Here is a 21551-nt window from a genome sequence, read left to right as displayed (position 1 = left end):
ATAGTGCAGAAAATACGGTAATTTGATTCGTACAAGAAATTGTGATTTCTGTATTGCATTTGTTTCCAAGAGATTTGTGCTTATGGCCACTTGTTGTTTTTTTTATTTTATTTTTTTCAGATTGGAGCATGAATAAAGGAGGTAATCTCAACCGACCAGGACAGAGCATGTTGACCCTCAACCTGACTTCTGCAGCACCCGTTTTAATAGGTCGCTCCGATCACCATGCCAACAATGCAGCCTCTACAGAAATGACAGACACACAAGAATCCCAATTTAATGGGCAGACACACAATGTGAGTCTATTGTAAAAATCTCTCACAATTTAGTCTCTAAACCTTCCTGTTATTTTCATTTGCTGTAACAGGTTTTTTCATCTCTCCAGGAAACCCAAGACAAGGCCATCGGTGCGCTGTTCTCTGGCAATGCCACTAATGTCAGACGTAAAGGTAGATTTTCTACACAAGCAATTTTAAAAGAAGATTCTTCCCTACATAATTCACTCTTTCTTTCCATATAGAAAACAATAGTATAACTACAGAAAATCAGAAAAAGAGGACAGAATTTTTCACACAGAAAGGTAACACTAGTAATTGCTAAAGGCTTCTTGTATCACAGCCTTGAAGGCCTTTGCTTTGCTTGTTTAGCTTTGAAACTTTCTGCACAAAAATACACTCAACTGCTCTTTATGTACATTAATGGCTACATGGACAAACATATCAGGCGTAAAGGTAGATTTATAAAATCTGCTTTCAAATCTTTGTCATTGCAAAAAAATGTTAGTTTGGATTTAAAGAACTTTAATATATTTGCACATAAAAAGTTAATGTTCTGGTCTTTGCACTTGATGCAACCAAATGACCACAGGACTGGTACCACTGGTCCTGTCCTTTTTACATAAAATGACCTGCTAATGAGTCTTGCAGGATATTTTGACCTGTAGATGCTTTAGTGAGCGTTCTGTAGCTAACTGCTTTATTTCACTGTTTCATATTAAATGAGAAAATGTGCCATGTTTTTATGGCCAGATTCTGGTTACGTAAACTGACCATGTGGCCATCTTATGTGGTCGTTGCTTTACCTGACAATTCTTTTGCAATTGCTTCTCTCCCCAGGCTTTGCAGGAATCAGCTCATCAGTTTACTTGTGTGGTAAATGTTTGCTCTGTGTGGAGTTCATGTTTATTTTGAGCAGCTTGCTGGATGCTAAAGTCTGCAAAGCCACCATTTGTTGAGCATCAGCAAGTTAACCAAATGGTTTGGAATTTGTCAGAATGACAGATGAATGCCTTTTATTTTTTGTCGTTTTTGTTCTGTGCTTGAACAGTTTCTATTTGAGTGTTTTCACTGTGCCATGTTAGGCTGGGGAAACATCAGTGTGCTGATTTAAATGCAGCCTTGTGTTCATGATTCGGGTCCAGTTAACTTGGAACAAGTTAATTCACACATTTCTCCTGGTAAAGATGTACATGAAGAAAAAAAAATCTTCCATTTATTTTACAGTCCATGTTTGTGTTTTGGCCTCCAGAAGTCACTGCAGCACAAAGCAAAGCTGCTCTGCTTTCATTTTGAATGTGTGCCTTAGATGCAGCCTAAGGGAGTAACAAAGGGAATGTATGCAGTGTAAAATATAAATTCAGCAGCCTTAATGTATCCCCAGTCTTCGCGTGATGTCTGTTCAATCTACTGAATATAATGCTGCACTTGCTTTTTACCATCTGAAAGAAATGTGTGGTGTTTCTGCTGATCTCTGATACTCTTACACAGGAGGCTCAGAATCGGCAATATCTGATGTAAGTTACTGAACTTCATCAAGGTGTTATTTTTATTTATTATTGGGCTGGCCAGATTTGACTTGTGCTTAATTTGTATAAACTTCCAGGTGATTAGAAAATAAATACATTTGTTCAATTCCAGATTCAGGTGCCCTCCCTTAACCCGTCCTCATCCAGCTGGTCTTGGGACCGAGAGGAGGATCGTAGGCGTCAGGAGAAGTGGCAGGAAGAGCAAGAACGCCTCCTACAGGTAAATGCTGGCATTCAGTCAGTGATGATGCAGTCACCATCACTGACTGGCATGCAGTCAGTGATGGTGAAGAAAAACTGTTTTTTTATCCTTTAGGAACAATATCAGCGAGATCAAGAGAGGCTGGAGGCAGAGTGGCAAAGGGCACAACAGGCTGCAATGGAAGGGGGGATGCTGAAGGTATTGTCTTGATTCGGCACAATTTGTGTTTTTATTAAAATCGAAGTTGTATACTCGGAGTACCATCACTCTGAGTTAGGAGGGGTGTTGTTTTGTTTTGCAAGATTCAGTAGATGTAATATTTATGCACTAAAAGGAAACAAAAATATTAAACTTTCTCTCATCTTAAATGAAGAAATTAAGATTTTTTTTTTCCCCCACAATCTTATGGAGTAGTAACTATTTCTACTAAATGGAATTTAGTCCCAAGCTTCCTGGCATGCCTATATATTAGCTTATTTAAATAAATTTCCCCTCTTTCCAATATTGTAAGTTGGCATATGCTGGTGTGAGATTTTTGTTTCAATAAGTGTTACTGCTCTGGTATCCAAGCTGATCATCTTTGATTTTGTTTAGAAAAACTTGGGTCTTTAGTTATTCGATCTTTTCCTCCCAAAAGCTGGAATAGATGTGTGGGGTTAGAGTTTCACCACCTTATGCTGTTTATCACTGAACAAAAAAATCAGAAACAGAAGTCTTCTTTTAAACCAATGAACAGATATGACTTAAAGTTTGTGTCTTTTGAGATCATAATTTTCAAGCAACACAAAGGTTTTACGACCAAACACAATACAATCAAAATCTATTGATGCACTTCATCTGCAAGATATATTTTCATGTTTATAGGAGAACACAGCTGAGGAGGCGAGTGGCCGCGAGAAGTTTGTCAGTTCACAGCTTTGTGTGAATGGACTGACGAAGAAAACAAAAGATGAGAAGCTGAATCTCAACAATCGAAAAGATGCAGAACTGAAGCGTCCCAATGATGCACACAGAGTGCAGAATAGCAGGAATACTGAAAAAGATTGGTAAACCAGCTTTCCTTAAATGGTTCTTGTGGGCTCAAGAGTTTATGAAGTACACACATTGCATGATCTAAGATTTTTTTCTTTCCCCCCCTCTCTACTGTTGGGTCTTCTTGTGCTTTGGCTGGGCCTTTTCTGCTCCTAATGCTGAACATCAGGGCTGAGGGGTCCCATGGTTTTGCTCAGCTGTCCCATGCGCACAGGTCTGAACAAGCTTAGCTCAGTTTCTACTGCTATTTGCTTTAATTTATGTAACTTCATTTACTTTTGTTGCAGGTTTTTTTCCTTGAAGCTGTAATAAAGAATTGGCTTGGCTTAATTTGATTGTATAATCTTTTTTAAGATCAAGTACAATGGAAAAACTAGCAAACTTCTATCAAAAATATGGAGTTGAATTTAGAAATTGCAATTTTTTTTTCTTTTTTTCTAACAGGGCAATGTCCATGTCAACTCCATCTCTATCTGGACCATACAGACAAACAAGAGGTTAGTTTACTCTACTCTCGATTATTTTCCTCTGATAATGCACTGGGCTAACTCCAAAATTTGGATAGGATTAGTTGATCCAAGGAAGGGAAGAGCACTGACTATGTCAAAGGCTGAGAGAGAGAGACTGCAGATTTTGGAGGAGATGAAGAAAAGGACTCAGCTTCTGACTGACAACAGCTGGATACGTCAGCGCAGTGGCAGTTTTCACAAGGAGCCAATCGAGGTTGGCACATTCATAAAGAGGTAACTCAAAAATAGGCCATAAGCTCATATTACATATTAGCTGTCTTATTAAATGTGGTTTTGTTTTTTTTTTGTTTGTTTTTTTTACAACCTGCCACAGATATGAGTCTCTGGACAACCTGGATATTTTGCATCAGGCCCCAGATTCTGCTGCAACATTTACTTACCCTCGCCCCAATTCAGCTGCTGCAGTTTACGATTATCAGAGTAGGAATGCCTCCACACGCTACAGCACTGGATCAATATCATTTCAGAGAAATGCAAACACGGAGTCCTCTCATCATGCCAGGTACATAATTCATCTAGATGTATTTTCTTGTGTGCCAAGAGTTTTTCTCAACCTTCTTCCCACATGGTGGCCTTACACTGTTAACATGTGGTGCCCCAGGATGATCAGTGGCAGGAGGACTTGCTGTATGTGTGAGCGTGCCCTGGGTAGTGGGGCAGCCATGGTCATAGATGCCCTTAGTCTCTGTTTCCACCTGACCTGTTTCCAGGTGAGAGGTCATGACCTGGTTAGGGTGTGGACATAAAGCCCTTGTTCACTTTAAATAATTGTCACCAGAAACGCTTCCTGCTTTCTTTTTCGGTGCTGGCATTGGGAAGGTTTTTTTTTGTTCCTTCTTTCTTTCCAATGAGGTCAGAAGAAATCCTGTTTAGTCTGTTTTAATCATGCTTTGCTTGCATAAAGATTTCTGAGGTTTGATCTTTAAAGCATCTGGATTGGTGTCTGCTCTCCCAGAAGTAGTGAGATGTGCTCTTTCTGCTCCAGTTTCTATTTTAAGCACATTCATTAGCCGATTGGGTGACATTACTCTGTCATGCTTCGCTCTTAGGTGCCAATTGCTGACGTTCTCACTGGCATGGGGTTTTGTTGACAGTGGCCAGTAGATGTAAAATAACTTCACTTTCTGCTGTTGAGAGTTCCCAGACAAACATGCATCTAAGGTTCATACAGAAACAACAATCTGCTTTGTGCTAAGGTGGTGGACAGTTTGAAGTGAATTTGAGCCATTGCAGATCAGCTGGAATCTCAAATTGACTCTGATCCGTTTCTCACTTCTCCATCCTCTCAGTGTGTGGGCTGCCACCGACACATCGGAGGAACAGAAACTGGAGTCCAGGTTCGCATTCGAAACAGGAAGCCCTACTGTGACTACTGCTATTTCCAACTGAAGTGTGAGTATTGGACTTTGTGAGACTGACTGGCCCTGACTGATTCACCCAAGAGAGAGAAAATAAAATACCTCAGAGCTTGTGTACAGATGTAACAGGAGATCATAAATATTTGGTCTTTGAATATTTATGAAAAAAAATCATGTAGAGCAGCGTCATTTTGAAAATGAAATCTAATTTTCTGCTTTCTATTTTAGACACTGCCTTCCACATGTGACCAACACACTGTGCCCCAGATACAAGAATAAACTATGGAAAATAGTGTAACCATAAGGCAAATTAACTTTTTTTTGTCATCATTTATACAATAAACTGAGATTTTAGTTTTTGGGACAAACAACCAAATTAGATTCCTGCTAGCTGATTTTTATCTTATAGATGCCATTTGGCTCAACTGTATTTCTGCTGGCTTAATTATATATAATAAAAGTAGATTTAATATATAAATGAAATAATTGAGTTACAACTGTCTAATTAATTGATTTTGTGACGTCTGTTTATCATATCTGTGTGCTGTGTCTACCGTTTTCCAGACAGTGCTGCAAATATATCGGATATTAAAGAGGCTGTCAAATATGGCACATTTTAACAACGTACTAAAACACTTTCTGTTAGCATGTAAGGCCACATGGTGAATGGTGGGATATGTGTTGTCTTGATTAAAACGTAAATAAAAGTACACTAAACATAATTCATCCGGCTTTTTCATGTTGTCTTATATCCACATGGTGGCACTGTTGGCCCTGTAATGAGTCTGACTGTTAGTAGAAATGTCAATTTCTTTTGAATATATGCAAAATTATTTTGTCACTGGTGAAGCAGTGGAAGACTTTGAAATGTGTCCCTTTTGTAGTGTTATTTACTAAACTCGTTCATGATTTGTGTTAACGAGTGCATCTGTGCACAGTGGGATTTATTACTTGTCGCCAAAGAGTGAAAAGTTAGCAAAGGAAAGTAGACCAAAATAAGGAAATGTACAGTTATTTAAATTTCCAAAGACGTCTGACTGACCTGACAGAGGGAAGAAGTGTCCCCATTTTGTTTTTCTTCCACTTTGTTGTATATACAACAATACTGTGTAATGCATCAACATTTCTAAGAACTATTACAAGATTAGATTCTGCTTATTTACCTTGATGATGTGTGCGTGAGTAAGAAACTTCAACTGAATCAGTAAATGGCACAGAGAAACATTGAGCAAATAACTTGGTCTGCTAAATTCCATTAATAAAAGGATTTCCTTATCTAATCATGATTGCTTCTGGGAAATGATTGTCAACAGCATTATAAGACAACTTTTTAGAAATGACTGTGAATCAGTGTTTTAGTGTTTCGGGAGGAAGAGCGGTAGTTGCCATTTGAGTTGCTCCAGCTTCTCCCCTGTACATGTTGAAGTGTCCCTGAACAAATGCCCTGGACCTTACGTTGCCCCTGACCCAGGATTTATGTACTTGGTCTGTAGTGTAAAAACTCCTTTCAGCGTTTAAGACTGGAAAAGCTGGAAAACCACTGGCGGGAATTTACAAATAATTCTTAAATATTGTCCAAATCGATAATAAGCCAATGAAATATGCATCCATCTAGAAAATGTATCCAACTTTAGAAACAGTTGGATACATGTATTTTCACTTGAAAATTGTCTGGTTGTTACTATGCATCCATAACTCTTCCATTATGCTGATAGATGAGGGTTTTGGTCATAAGTTTAAAGCTGGCTTCCATTAAGATGTTTTCAGAGAAAATGTAAATATTTACATTATTTTGGATAACAGATTAATAGGAAAATATTGAGGCTGTATTAAAGCACAGAAAGGAAGCGTTTCTTTGCCTTGGCTCTTCAGGATTAAAAGGCTTTTCTGAAACATGCTGGATTAAAGCTCTTTGCATCTTGACTTATCTGGTTTTTGGTTAAATTTCACCTAATGTTCATCCATTTGTAATTCATCTTCATATTTCCTGGTGATGTTGGAATCATGGGACTAATTTACCCCAGTGTGGTAATTATGCAAAGACACTCTGTACTGGAAGTGCACAAAGGAGGCTTTTACGGCAGTATTTTTGTCTCTATGAGGAAGTTGTTCATGCAAATGTCCACATCTGTGGTAAATTACACAAAACTTCCCAACTCGTCTCACCCGGCTGGCTTTGCTTTCACTCTGCCACAATTTGACATCTAGACAGAGGGGGGGGAGCATGAATATTTTTTACAAAGGTGCAATCTAGGTCATAGACAAGAGGCAGTTTTAACTGTGTAACTTCCATCGCCCCTTGCCTAATCGTTATTTTACGGTTCACTTGACCCTGGTCTTTTGTAAGAGAGAGTTCACTTCCCCAAAGGCACAGTGGAAACATTTTTCAATTCGTGACATCCTCCATCTGTTTGGCAGGACAGATCCAGCATGACCCATTTAAATACCACAAGTGAAGTAAGGTGGAAACGGCAGAAGGGCAAACAAAATGGGCAGGTCCCACAGGCTAAAAGGCACTTGTTTAAATTTAACTTGAGCTGAAAGAAACTGATCGATTGTGTGGGACACCGTTTACAGAGCCGCAGTATCAAGCATTCCTCACAGTGCAACGGCTGGTCTTTCCCCACTTAAACTATTACAGAAAGTATTCTGTTTATATATTAAATCATTAAATTTTCCATTGACTTGTCAGATGTTCATTTGCCCTTTTAGTTCACAAGAATAGAAATATCTGTACTGCTTTGGGAAAACAAAATTATCCTGAAACGCTTAAAGGCTGACAACCGCATGCAACATCAGCTCTGTGCATTTGTGGAGGAAACTCCAAAGCAGTAGCCTGCCAGTAGTGTTTTTGAACTTTCAAGTGGTTTGAAGTAGTGCAGGGATATATATGGAAGTATGTATTTTCTAAGGGTTTCTCTTGCTGAGTGGAAAATCTTGACCTTGGTCTTCACTGAAGAATCTGAAAAATGTTAAACTCATTACTTCCTTTGGGTATAAAGCAGTTCAACTTGGTTATTTTACACAGGAGACCCGTTGAGATGCCCTGAAGTTGTTTACTAGATGAAAAATGTTTTGTTTTTTTTTTCTATGTAGAACCTTTTTGTGTGACTGGCCACTAGCAATGCAGACTTCTGTCAAACCTCCTATCCTTGTCTGTGAAGAAACCTCATTTTGGGTTGATCTTATCATGAGCAGATCTGCAGTACCTTTTAGCATCTTCTTTTTTACTTTCTCAGATTTCACACAAAGATTTCCTAAGAGGTTTTAGCACCAGACTTTGATTATTTATGCATGGCTTGCAGAATGAAAGGGAAAGCAGTTTGATACAAAAATGCTACCAATGTGGCTTTTTTGTCTTTGCTCTGCTTATGAAAGAAAAGTATGATGACATGAGGAAACGGTTTAAAACCGCGAATGTGGTCGAAACTGTGCCCATCATTCGTCTCTTGATTCATGAACCAACATGTGGGTGTCCCAGGAAGAAGAGATGAGCGGGGCTTTGCCTTGCAGCTATCCGTGTTGTGCAAGGGAAACCTCACTAACATTATCCAGAGCCCAATCAGCCAGGACTACACTCCTAGCTCCAAAAAAAAAAAAAAAAAAGAATCTAATGTGGAATGTGTTATGATTCCTCACTTGAGTTGTGATCATAACTGAATATGAAGTTTAGTGTCCATTTCCAGGTTATAGAAGTGGAGTACTTTTCAAAACCCTCAGTTGGCTCACTGAGGCTGTACTGTGGCCAGGCTTCGATGGTTTGTCCTTTAAACGTGCTTAGCTGAGCGGTGCCTCGTTTTGCATGTTGACTCGAATCATTTGATGTCTTTCCAAAAGTAGAAATCCATCCAGTATCGTGATGTTTTTATAGAGAAGCAGCTGTTAAGCCAGACAAAGTAACTACTGTTTATCTACCCCGGCTCTGACAGTTATCTGGGCCTCTGAATTGAATGTTTCTAACTTATGTCTTGGTTCTTAAACATAATAAATTAACCTTCAAAGACATTTTGGAATACCTCTAACATTTTGTAAAACAAACAAAAATGGCAACAGCTTTTCATAAATCTCTGTAATGGCATCAAAGTGCTTCTTTCACTCAGATTCCTTCTGTTACAATAAACTGAACAATTTGTAATATCTGATAATTGCAACATGAATTACAAAATGTAGTTTTTAGATTATATTTGAGTGGAATGCTGTCCAAATTAACCTTGCCTTATGTAAAAAAAAAAAAAAATAAATTCTTGTGCCACTCTTGGTAGCAGCAACAGCAGCATTTTTATTTGCATTTGTCTGTATAGACTGTGCCTCTCCTCGACCATTTGTTTGTTTTTTAGGCCATTCGGAAGTGGTTTTTGTCTTTTAGATCATCGTTATGCTAAAGAATCCCTATTTATATGTTGTTCTATGTTCTTCAATGACGTCTTTGAGACAGCAGTATATTTTATTGGGTCATTCATGGGATAATTTATCACAATGACACGTTTTTTGTTTTGTCCCCCCTCCCCACCCTTGTCTTCATCTCTGGATAATGGCTTGCTTGGATAATGGTATTTTAACCACTCTCAAATGAATAGATACCAATAAGTTTAACTAGAGCCACTTGTTTGACAAAAACATAAGAAATGTGTAACGATGAGTACAAGAAGGGTCATCTAGAGATTGAAAAATCTCTATCTCATTCTACCAAAATATATTTGATTCTTTACATCACTGTTTTGTTCTTCAGGGACATTTTTATTTTAGCTTGTTCATAAAGGTCTGTACATACATCTTGAACCAACTCTTACTATTTAACAGGTACACAAAAACCAAACAGGTTGATGGTGTGCATCAAGGGCAGAATGTCTTTATATCCCTGAAAGCTTATGCTAAACACTGTTGAAGATTTTAGGTTATAATAAATTTTGGAAAATCTCTGGCTCTATCTTCTTCTCATGGATCCCAGGTTCTCCCGGCGGGCCGAAGTGAAGCCACACAGAAAACGATAATGAGCGCAGACGTCACAGAATTTCAGAGTTTAACCCAATAGAAGACAACGCATAAAATTACAACAGAAACTGCAGATCAACAGAGACATGCATTCATTTACCCGAGACAAATGGAAAAAAAGAAGAAAGAAAACCAAAGACGTCTTTGGAGAATTGCAAGAGCAAATCTAATTTGTTACTCCTGTGTAGAAACTTTTATAGTAAAAGCGTATTCTTCTCTTTTAATTTATTCAAATAAGGCATACCTCTGCTTGACCAACTGGAAGCTGTCTTGGACCCTCTTAAAAGTTAGAAACTCCCTACAATTTGCTTCCAATATCAAAGGCCATTTGTCCCCTTTGTTTAAACAGTGGAAGCAGAGACTCTCCTCTACTGGCCTGGACTCCTGCTGTTTTATGGCTTTTCACAGATCAGGGTGAAAGCTGGAACTTCTCCTGATTGTTTCCCAGACAGACAAAGGGGAGTTCAAAAGATCTTAGCAAACAATCTGCTGTAACTACAGGTAAAATAAGTCAATAGGGCAGAATAAGTTATTAATCTGAAAACTATAATTAGGCAATTTCAGTCAAGACATGCTAAGTTTTAAAACTAGCATATTTTAAATTTATTTTCTTAACACCAATATTTAAAAGGCAATTGCACTCCAGCAATGAACCAGGAGTATGAATCCTGTCTAACCTCCAGGGTCCTTTTCTGATGGGAGCCATTTTTTCCTTTGAAATATGTTGAACAAAGTACACACTTATAATTCACAAGATCGAATTACAGCTGAAATTAATGTGACATTAGTCAAAGTCCTGTAGGCCCACTTGCACTCATGGCGGATGATGAGATGGCTCATCGGTGGGACTTTGAATTGGGTATTTCACGTCTTGCCCTTTTAAACAGCCTTGAGAGGGAGGGAGAAGGGAGCTGCACTTCTTGTGAAAGGAAGCCTGCTGCAGCAACAGCAGGGAAGGAGGATGCTCCCTCTCTTCCTCTCTATTCCCTGCCGCTGATTAATGCTGGCAGCCTTTTACCTTTTAGTTCACCGGCTCAGTGCAAGGCTCAGCTTTGTCACTGGGAGCTGCACCAATCTCCGGTCTGCTGCTGGGCGCCGAGAGAAGCTCAGCAGAGACTGGCGACATTTACGTGCTCCCTCAACAACAACAACTAAAACCACAGCAGACAGAAAAAAGCTTTTTGGTCAGATGTCGAAGGAAAGTCCTTGCAGGAGATGGATAGTGAGTCAAGGTTCCCGGTTTGTAGCTACTCCTGGTTGCTAGTATGTCATGCAGTTTTCAAGTGTTTCCGAATAGTGTTTGTTTTTTTGTCAGTTAAAACAATAAAGATGAGTCAGAAATTGGCAATTTGACATTTTTAGCTAATTCACTTCATCACTGTTTACTCCTTTTACTAACTGATTCCTATTTGGTTAGTTTCTTAAACAATCATTCACAAAATGCCACACAATAAGAGTTCTGATTTATAAAAAAAAAAAAAGCTATGAATGCAAAAAATTGTCTTGGTGGGTTTTAATATGAAACAAGCTTACAGTATGGTCAGTTTTCCATAGAGAAATGGGTTTTAGCTCCAATGTGTTATTATATTCTGCCTCTCTGTACATTCCCTGAATTCTAACACAAACATGTAGTGGCTTGATAACCTGTCATTTCTGGTTTAAGACCAGGAAATTATACCAGCAAACCACTCTGACTGTAAAACATGAGGCAGTCTGCAAAAAAAAAAAAAGTCTGCGAAATGTCTGAGAGTTTCAGATGACTGAGAGTCCCAGAGTGTCACAGCTCACAAGATTGAAGTTTTTGAATGATGGATTGTGACGTAAAAAAAAAGAGGGTTTTGTGAGATTTCTGATGCATAGACAAGAGGAATAGAGGGAGCTTGTTTTCTTATGAAGATGTCGGTACAATTTGCAGAACTAGAACTATTTAACGATCCATAACTTTTCACAATAACAAAACAGATATTCATATGGAAAGTTACTCTTTACCCGTGCACCGTTCTAAGAAGTGTTAATGATTTAAAATCAGCATGAGTCAATAATACTTTGATTGCATGGAAACGCAAACTGTTATGTGTTCAGGCGGTAACCAAGCACTGTCGTCCTGCACTGTGATGCTACAGAATGTGTGCTTTGCATTAGGCGACTCTTGTAATGCTTTAATCAAACAGTGAAGTGTTTACTCTGGAATCGGGACAAATATATTTTTAAAAGGCTTTACAAGAACTAAGGTGGATCATGTTCTCCATTTCAAAGTATCTCTGATTACCAACTATCAGATAACTACTGAGAAAATCTCCATAATATATCCGTCACTAGAATAAATCTGGGTGGCAAACAAAGGTGCTTTTTTTGTTTTTTGTATTTTTATTTGTCTTTGCTAATCTTCAACGTATTTTGCATTTTTTTTTCTTTTTGACTGCAGTGATTTGTCAAAATCTGAATTTAAAGAAATGAGACGAGCACACTGTCGCTTGGGGGAAATATTTTAATTCCCCCATGCTGGAGGGTTTCAATATGGTTAATACTGCAGTATCTAAGTCGTATTTGAGACTCTGGTTATGGCTCTCTAAAATTAATTTTCTTCTTGTCCTTCTATCAATAAAGTTTATCACATTTCTGTAACAAGGTACAGTATATCAGTCGAAGTGCTTCACATCATAAAAAGACAAAGTCACAGAAGACGCCACACAGTCAAAACTGAGAAAAATCAGTAAACTTTACATTTTGCCAAGTGCCATCGTTGCACATCAAGGTATTGGTCAATGTTTTAATTATGGTGAATTGCTACTATCCTTTGGATCCTCGTCCTGCTGCAGACCAAAGTGTGATTGGGCTGAAGTTCCTAATAGCTGAAAAGTTTGTCAAGATTTTCTGTTGGAGTGGATACTCACCCCCACCCCTCAACACACACTTACGGAAAGTCATCCAGCAATGACCCCTAAAGTCTTGCACTGCCACCTCCTTGTTTGACTCTCTGCATGATGGTCTGTTTCTGTTTTAGGTCATATGTAATGAGTCACACGCCTTCCAGAAAAGTCCACTTTTGTCTCAGTCCACAGAAAATTTTCTCTAACGTCTTGGGGATCATCGACGTGTTTTGGTAAATGTGAGATGGGACTTTATGGTCTTCGTGGTTAGCTGTGGTTTTCATCTTGGAGCTCTGCCATGGGGACTGGTTTGGCCAGTCTCTCTTTCTCACTCTTCTGGGTTGTTGACTGACTTTCTGGTCCAATCGCTGATGCTCTCTTTGAATGCTTTTCGTCAGCCTTTCTTGGGAAGTTTCACCACTGCTGGATCTTTTCTCCAGTTGTGATTTATGGCTCTTACTGTGAGCCTTAATCTGAAAGTGTTAGAAATAGTTTTGTAAACTTTTCCAGACCAATGGCTCACAATCCTTCTGTTTTTCTACTGCTCTCTGAATCATTTTCTCTTTTTCTGAAGTGTTGCTTTGATGATCAGGCATTGGTTTAGCTCGTAAAATTAAGCTCAGCTTCCTACAAAATATAACTTAATTGCAAGACATAATTTAACAAGGGAGTCATTGTCATTTTCCAGGGACCCAGTTGGTTTTTATAGCTTCTTACCTTGATTTAAATTTAAAAATTGTTTTCTGTAGTTAGCGATATTGTTCAATATAATCAGTTTGATGATCTGAACAGTTTCGGAATGATGGCCTTCAAAACCAGATGAAATCTCTAAAAGAGCAAATACTTTTTCACAGCACTCTACAGGGTAAATTAAACTGAAGGGTCACACTGCGTTTAATCACGTCTCTTGCCAATGTTCTCATGATTTTCAATAAATAGTTGCATTTTGAGCCTTAAGTAAACAGAAATGAATGAGCATAAGTGAGCATGCATGACTGAAGTTGAGCAAATGAGATGTCAAGATTGCAGTGGTTCAAAAAAAAAAAGACTACTTTGGCTGAAGACCAAGATGTACCAAAAGTAATTTTCCCTGCTTTCTCACAACAGCAGATCTTTGAATGGTTGTGGGCCAAGAACATGTTTCAAGATGTCTTTCCCGTTCCTATCCGTTTAGATTCAATTCAGTTCAGAGTCAACCCCCTTTAACTACTATTAACAAAAATGGAGAATTAAATACAACTTTTTTATATACAAGGATGGACATTTAAACGTTTCAAAAAGTAATTTGCATGCAATCCAAATGTCTTCAGGACACCAGTCTTTGTGAATGCTTTTCACTTCTGAGTGGGAAATCAAAAGAAGCTGCAAAAATGTAGACTGTAAATCAGAAAATGCACGTGGATACACCTGGATGCACGTATAAAAGTAACATCGACACCACAGGTATAAAATCTGTACAACATTTTGGTGATGCGCAGTAAGTATATAAGATTTAAACGTGTGAAATCCATCCATCCAGTTTCTTTGCCAACTTATACATGCAAGGTAGAAGGGGAAGCTATTGCCCCTCTGCAGTAGTTATTGGGTGAGAAACGGGTTACACTCTGGACAGGTCGTCGGTCTGTCAAAGAACAAACAGCCATGCACTCATTCCTAATTTAGATTACAATAGTAACACAGAGAGCAGTTCACCCAACAGACCTGGTTTTGGACTGTGGGGAGGAAGCTGGAGTACCCAGAGAGAGCCCAGACAGGAACAGGGAGAATGCACAAACTCTGGCATCCTGCATGTTTTAGTTCTCTCCCTGGTCTACCGCACCTGGATCAAATGATGGCTCATCAGAAGGCCGAAGAGGAACATTGACTTGCTGAGAAGGTTGTTACTACAACCAGGGAGAGAACTAAAACATGCAGGATGCATGTTTCTAGTTTAAGTTGATAATATGTCTTTCTAGGGGCTCACAGACTGAGCATAGCCATGAACTTTCATTAGGCAATCCTTGAAAATTAAGATTTAAAAATCAAGACAAAGATGTGACTAGTTCCTATACTAGCCTGTATGCTAAGGACATACATGCATGTTCTGTGTAAAGCAACAGTTATTGTGCTGAATAATTTTAACATAGCAGTTTGATTATTTTGCATATTAACTGTCAAATTTAACACAAAATGTGTTATATAGACACATTACAGTGTTGGGATTTGACTAGACTTGTACTGAAATGATCACATCTGTTTAAAGAGTTGCACTTTTTTCACCTATCCTTCCAATGAATATGTAAAATGTGTAGCTAGGCAACATAAATATATAGACACATTTCTCAAACATGACGAGACTTGATGTTTCACAACAGCTTTTCATGTTACGCCCACGTAAAAAGTATTTTTAGACAGAGCAGCATATGTGACAAGATAAGACAAACAGTGATAGAAGCTTCAAAAAAGAAAATATGGGTAGAAGAACTTAGTTCATGCTCGCTTTAGATAAACTAGCTCTATCTCGAGGAGCTAGAATCCAAACACCCTGAGGACTATTAAAGTAGCTTATTAAAACAATCAATCATAAGTTAGGAGAACCAAACTTCCTCTTTTTGTTTTTTTTTTTACACTTTTGCTGTGTTACTTGAAGCTTCTATCAGGGGTGTCCAAGTCCAGCACTCAAGAGCTACAACCCAGAAACTTTTAGATGGACCGCTTCTCCAACACACCAAATGAGCGGCTCATCAGCAGGCTTCTGCAGAACTGAGTTAGCAGCTACAAGTTGAAGGGTGGGAGCACTCAAGGACAAGACCTGGGCACAGTTTGATTCTTTATATTAAAATGTATTATTGAGACAAAACGTTCAGTTGTTGATGTGAAAACTTTCTGAACTAGTTTTTAGAGTCGGTAAATTGTCAGATTAACCACTTCACAAGAAAAAAAAAACTTCAACTGTTTATTTTTTCTCTCTTAAATACATCTTTATATTACACTAAGTACTCTTTTGCTATGTCACACAACTGAAAATATAATGTACAATGTTTAACCTGTTGTACTGGCGCTGTGAGACTTTGGGTTGTAAAAAGAAACTAAAAAAGCGGAAAATCATGCCTGCTTTAATTTGATTAACTTGTTAGAAAAAAAAAAAAGCAACTATAGAGTCAACCTTAACCAAAAACTTTGACTCTGAAAAGGACGTTTTACATGAAATGAAAGAATGTTTTCACATTCAGCATCCATCCTACTTTCTCCTCTGCTCCCACACACCTGATCTATACAAAGACAAACAGAGCTTGAATTATTTATTCATGCACACCTCTCTGTGTGAACAGCGTGCCGAGTCTGTATACTGAAGGAGTTGGAATTAAAAAAGGCAAACAGAGTTAAACACAAGCGGGTCGCCATGAGCTCTAGATGGAGACTGGGAGGGAAAGTGTGAAGGATTTAGCACATGGAGGCTGATATAAGGAAGGCCAGCAGGCTGGCGTTATCTGCAGCTCTGTAATTTGGCTAATTTGGCTCCCTTCTTCTGTCTCCCTCCTGCGCTTTGTGTACGCAGAAGTGTTTGTGTGTGTGCGCATGTGTATATGTGCGAGAGCATTAATAGCATTTGGTGATAAGAGTTTTCTTCAAAAGAGAAAATAGCATGCAGTGAGTGAAATGTGCTTGGGAGGTGTTTTATCGGCAGCGACACAAATCTCTTTCACAGGGGACAGAAAATGTGATTGTGGGAGAAACTCTATCGCTTCAAGTCAGCATAAGAAGAAAACAGGACAATTTAAACCAAGGAAATTTAGCCTTTGAAATGTTTTTAACCAGCATTTATGACTAGATTTAGAAAAAAACATATTTCTGAGCTTGGTTTAAACATGATTTTTTTTTCATAGTATATTCAAATTTAGAGAAAATGTGCTTAGCCTTGTTTTTTTTTTTGTTTTTTTTTTCTTTCTAGTTGAAAATAGAGTGTACTATATCCTGTTTCTGGAGCTGACACTGGGGGAAGAGTTGTGGTCCATCCTTCCTTTTTCCTGTCCAGATGGCAGAATCAGCTGACGGCAGATAGAAAGTCTCTTTTTTAGACATGTCAGTCTTTGAAGCTCCTCAGTACTGTAAATGTGCATGAGGGTTGGTAAAGTAAAGTAACTGTGTGTGTCTGTGTGCCAGAAATTTAGGGAACATGAGCCGTCTATAAAAACAACGTATTTTACAACGGCAGCTTCAAATGCTTCTCTGTGAATGACTAACTCTGCAGCTTCTCTAATATATCTTGTTTTTTTTATTGCACGTTTGTATTTACGTTCACTCTAACACACAAAGCCTTTTTTGTATTAGACTTGATCCTGGGACAGCTTGGATTTCTGCCCCAGGATCCCACAGGAGAAAAGACATTTGATTACTGTACTTGTCAGCCAAAGAGAAGCCCCTCTTCTCCTCCTCCTCCTCCTCCCCCTTCGCTTCCTGCCCAGGGGAGATAAAAAAGACTTCTGTGTTATGCTGCTTTTGAAAAACAGCAACCAAGTTCTCTTCTTCCAGCAAGTTGATGTGATGTAAGCTTTATGTGGACATTCAATATGAATCACTTGAATTCAATGAGCCTTGATTGGGAGACGCTACTGAGGCCTTTTTCTGGGCTTGGTTTAAATTCTGCTAAGTGTGCAAAATAAATAAATAAATAAATAAATAAATAAAAATCATAAAAAAAAGCTTTTCAGTTAAAACACTTTCACCATTTAGCAGCTGATTTAAAATGTAAGCGAAACACGGGAAACGCAAACACGGATGATTCTTTGCCAGATTGTTTATATCTAGATGCAAAATGGTCTCTCTAACTTCCTTTCTTCTTGACTTTTTAACTGCTGGCTGCTACAAAACCGTTGTGCCTTTAATTTATTTCAGCCAATATTTCAGCAAATGCTCATCTGGCATTAGTGGTCACTGATTACTTACCTCTGTGCATGCGATTGTTGTTCTTGGTCGCAGGGGGAAAAAAAGATGAGGGATGAATAGATCAGCGTAGGAGTAAAAGAAAGGATCTGACTGTTTTTAAAGGAACAGATGATATACTATAGAGTGGAATGGCACAGAAGACATAATGTATTTCAATAATTAATAAAATGACTCATGTTTATGATTGAGTATGTGATTATTTTACTTAATTTAATTGATTATGGCTTACAACTAATGGAAAAAAAAACATTAGTCATTTTCCCATTATAAAACATTTTTATAATCTCATAAAATTATTTTAAATACAGAAACAGCTTGAACTAATCGGGGGGGATGGGGGGGGGGACTGTTTAGCTGACTGATATATAGTGAGACCTTCAACAGAGGGTTTGTTAGAGAAGTCTGTTGTTCAGAGGGCTTTATACAATTAATGGAAAGTTGAGTGGAAGCAGCTGGGATACAATTCATCCATTTAAGTATTTGGTAATGATTCACAAAGAATAAACTGTGGCTGGAGTTGGTGCTTTAAGAGCCGCCACACACATTCATGTCAGGTCAATATTGATTTGGGATCTGGAGTGGGAATGTGTGGAGTACTGCCTGAAGAAGAAGACACCAGATCCAACAATGCAAACAAACTTAAGGCTGAAAATAAACCAACCTGGGAAACAGGGTGATAATCTGCTGTGAGTCATGCAAAAGGAGTCCAGACCAAGTACTGAGCTCATATACTAAGCAGTACATAGACATACTCTTCAATAGGATGAAATTTCTGTATTTAAAAATCAGTTTCTGTACTAAAATATGTATTATTTTTTTTCCCTGACACAGTTCTCATCAGCTCTAAATATCAAGATGAAGTTGAAAATATTTGACATTTTCAACTGAATTTCCAAACATAATCTGAGTTCTTGATATTTTATAGCTTGGAAGGAGGAGTAAGAAGAACAATATGGCGGATAGTGTTAAAATGCCACACTTTATTTGCTGTGTTTTGAATAAAATAACTTTACATGATCTCAAAGCACAAAAAAAACATGTCAAAGTGTCATAAAAAGCAACATGGAACAATAGAAATAAAAAAGTAATAAGGCAACACACAACATGTAAGACTTGATAGCATATAAGTGAAAACCCAGACTGTATACAGTGCATATTCTAGTGAGTATGTTCCTCAAGTATCTCCACAGCGACATTACAGAGAGTAAAACACCGACGATGAGGGTGCTGGGGCACTTCCTAACACTTCTGCCACTCTGGGGAGAAAACTTGTCATGTATTTAAGAACAAAGAAGCTTCTCTAAAAGCCATCAAGGCCATGAGGCCAGTAGCGCATAAAAATAACCCAGTGATATTATCTGAAAAGTCACGCTTGTCGTTGCTTCTAGTGGAGAGATTTATGAAGGAGTTTGAAGTTTTTTTTTTGTTTTTTTTTTTTTTTGCTGCAGAGAATCTGTCTGACCCTACTCTTGCAGACCAAGAACCTGAATCTAAAGGCAAAGCTGGCACTGGTATTATGTTAATTAACTTTATGTAACTATATGTAACCCTGTTATTTCTCCCAGAGCTGCTGGTAGTCCACCAGCTCATCGACAGAAGACGTACTCCGTGTAGCTGGTCCACAGTTTGTCCTCCGATGGGTCGTTGCTGCCGTAAGAGCAAGTCCCGGTGGAGTTGCAGGCCACCATGTGGAAGCCAGTCTCCGCCAGCCGGTCAAACGCTTGCTCTAAAAAGTTATACTTCAGGTAGTAGCGGGCCGTGTATTTGTCCGGGGGCCGGTCCGGGTCGCGGCTCTCATTCAGGGTTTCCCCGAAAACCTCCTTGGTCAGAGAGATCTTTCCGCACACCGTTATCCTGGCAACCCTGCGGAACTTGGCGTCCGCCTGGATGTCTCTGCCGATGGTGTAGGTGCCTCTGTACCCGATGGTGATGTAGCCGGAGTTTCCCCCCGGAGAGCGCAGAGGTCTATCCGACGAGGAGGAGGAGGTGACCGGGCTGGTGAGTTCAACCTCCTCCGGCTCCCCGCTGTCCTCCGTGGAGGAGCTGTCTTTACTGGCCGCCGCCAGGCGCCTCGACAGCTCCGGTAGCTGGAAGAAGTCCGCCTCTCTCTGCAGCCTCTTTCTCTCCTTGAAAAACTCCGGCAGAAAAAGCTCCGAGTCCCGTAAGTAATCCAGAATGTAGCGGAACAGAAAGCCGTCCCGGTCAAAGAAGAAGCGGCCCTTGCTGTCTTTAGGCAGGTCGGCTGGAGTGTGCTGGGTGAACTTGGTCCACAGGAGAGACCTGGGCACCGCGGTGAGAGTCTCGAAACGGGTCACATACACCTGACCACCCACGTTGAGCTCCACTACTTCAGGGAAAGTTGAACTTTGAGCCATCTCTGCCTCCCTCTCCCTACAGGGTCCCAGTTGCTGACCTCAGGACGTTTAGTTGGGGAGGATCCTGGGAGTACAGTAATGTTTATAGTGGCTGGGGCTGTGTGGGAGGAGGAGAAGGACAGCCAGCAGAGACGTTAACTGTTCAGCGGAAAGCTCCGAGAGAGAAAAAAAAAATCGTGCTGCATTCAGGGTCGTCTGTAATCCTCAACGTTATTTTCATATATATGTAATTCTCAGCAGCACATGGGACCTTTTCTCCGCGTCGTAGTCTTGAAGTAACTAACATAAAGAACAATTACCTAGAATAGCAGAGGTATGAGTCAATCCTCCCAAAATAAAGATTTGTGATTTATGCATGGATCATTTTCTAACTGCAGCTGATTTATAGACATTTCTGTTGCTTGCTGTAACATCTTTATGGAAAGGCATAAACTGGATCATGTCTGCTGTAATTCCTAAGGTCTGCATTGTTGCAAAGGCCACTCCTTGAACCATTTAGCAGAAGTTCTGAAACTTTTGATCATATTACATAAAACCCATCAGGGGAATTTGTTCATATTTTGGTTCTGAGCCTGTCATGAACCTCACCCAAACAATAGACATAACATTTAATCTTCCATCTCAGCTGTTTAAAATGATTATAAAGTGGACATCAATGAGCACAGTGTGACACTATATATAGTTTTATTTTTTCCCCAACTTCTCTAAAAATACTGTAAATGTGCTTTTTTCAAAAATGCTAAAGTGTAAAAGATAGAAAGTTCAAGCTATTACTATGTTTCTAAAAAACCTAAAAAGAGAAAATGGTACAAAGACCACAAAAATCCATTGGCTTGTTTTCAGCTTTCCAAGGCCTAAGGTATAATTAAGCTAAATTCTCCTTTTCGGTCTTTGATCTAATGTTTCAGGACAGAAAGCTATATGTTTATTTTCCACATAAGATTTACAACTGAATGCCAGATTCTCAGCCAATGGCATCATCTTCAACATTTTGAGCAAAATATGTAGTTGGTCCACATGTCAGATTTTAGATTTGTAAAGGTTTTTCTGCATGTTCTTCAGAGAGAGAAAAAAAAAAGAAAAACATCCATCTTGACCAGAGGAAACAAGTTTCACTAATGCAAAACAACGATTCCTTAGCAGCACTAATAAATCACTGAAGTCGGTAAAGACGTGAGCATGAGATTGAAGAAGACATCAGTCATTTATTTTTAATTTAGTACTGAAGCAAAATATTAACATAATAAACTGGGACAGAAAAAGTTGACTATCCGATTTTAAGTGGATATATTTTAAGTAAAGGAAAACAAAATAAATGTTCAAATGTTCATCTTTTCCATCGCAACAAAGTTTTTGAGTTGTTCACTCTTCATAAACATTGAGTTGGTTTTTTGTTTTTTTTTCTGGCGATGTCCTGGTCCACTTTGTTATCTGGGTTATACTGACATCTAGTGGACAATAT

General features: G+C 38.9%; 2 protein-coding genes across 10 annotated transcripts in view; one reads left to right on the top strand and one right to left on the bottom strand.

The window, feature by feature from the left end:
• The window catches only part of LOC106947239 (LIM domain only protein 7-like), a 31660-nt gene extending 26012 nt beyond the window's left edge, over positions 1 to 5648 (top strand). For 4 of the 9 annotated variants that reach the window (XM_015032099.1, XM_015032098.1, XM_015032097.1 and 1 more), the window contains 14 exons: positions 121 to 296; positions 386 to 449; positions 521 to 580; positions 1767 to 1792; positions 1917 to 2024; positions 2121 to 2204; positions 2871 to 3052; positions 3208 to 3252; positions 3483 to 3535; positions 3604 to 3781; positions 3882 to 4070; positions 4170 to 4278; positions 4858 to 4960; positions 5155 to 5648. In XM_015032099.1, the coding sequence (XP_014887585.1) occupies positions 121 to 296; positions 386 to 449; positions 521 to 580; positions 1767 to 1792; positions 1917 to 2024; positions 2121 to 2204; positions 2871 to 3052; positions 3208 to 3252; positions 3483 to 3535; positions 3604 to 3781; positions 3882 to 4070; positions 4170 to 4278; positions 4858 to 4960; positions 5155 to 5174 (1397 nt within the window). In that variant the 3' untranslated portion in view covers positions 5175 to 5648. Of the gene's footprint in view, positions 1 to 120; positions 297 to 385; positions 450 to 520; positions 581 to 1766; positions 1793 to 1916; positions 2025 to 2120; positions 2205 to 2870; positions 3053 to 3207; positions 3253 to 3482; positions 3536 to 3603; positions 3782 to 3881; positions 4071 to 4169; positions 4279 to 4617; positions 4814 to 4857; positions 4961 to 5154 lie in introns of those variants that run through there. The other 5 variants (XM_015032104.1, XM_015032100.1, XM_015032106.1 and 2 more) reach the window with 5 other exon arrangements.
• A 13492-nt stretch (positions 5649 to 19140) lies between these two features.
• On the bottom strand, positions 19141 to 20544 carry LOC106947238 (BTB/POZ domain-containing protein KCTD12-like). The gene has a single exon (XM_015032096.1). It carries the CDS (start codon positions 20087 to 20089, stop codon positions 19301 to 19303), a length of 789 nt encoding a protein of 262 aa, XP_014887582.1. The 5' UTR covers positions 20090 to 20544; the 3' UTR covers positions 19141 to 19300.
• Between the last annotated feature and the right edge of the window lie 1007 nt (positions 20545 to 21551).

This window comes from Poecilia latipinna, unplaced genomic scaffold, assembly GCF_001443285.1.
Source record: "Poecilia latipinna isolate Pla-1442-1.1 unplaced genomic scaffold, P_latipinna-1.0 Scaffold230, whole genome shotgun sequence".
NCBI lineage: Eukaryota > Metazoa > Chordata > Actinopteri > Cyprinodontiformes > Poeciliidae > Poecilia > Poecilia latipinna.
The sequence above is the reverse complement of the archived record's forward strand: the minus strand, read 5'-3'. Positions and strand labels throughout refer to the sequence as shown.

Bases quoted from the DNA above. Each gene is read 5' to 3' on its own strand.
- LOC106947238 (XM_015032096.1), bottom strand. From the start codon at position 20,089: ATGGCTCAAAGTTCAACTTTCCCTGAAGTAGTGGAGCTCAACGTGGGT.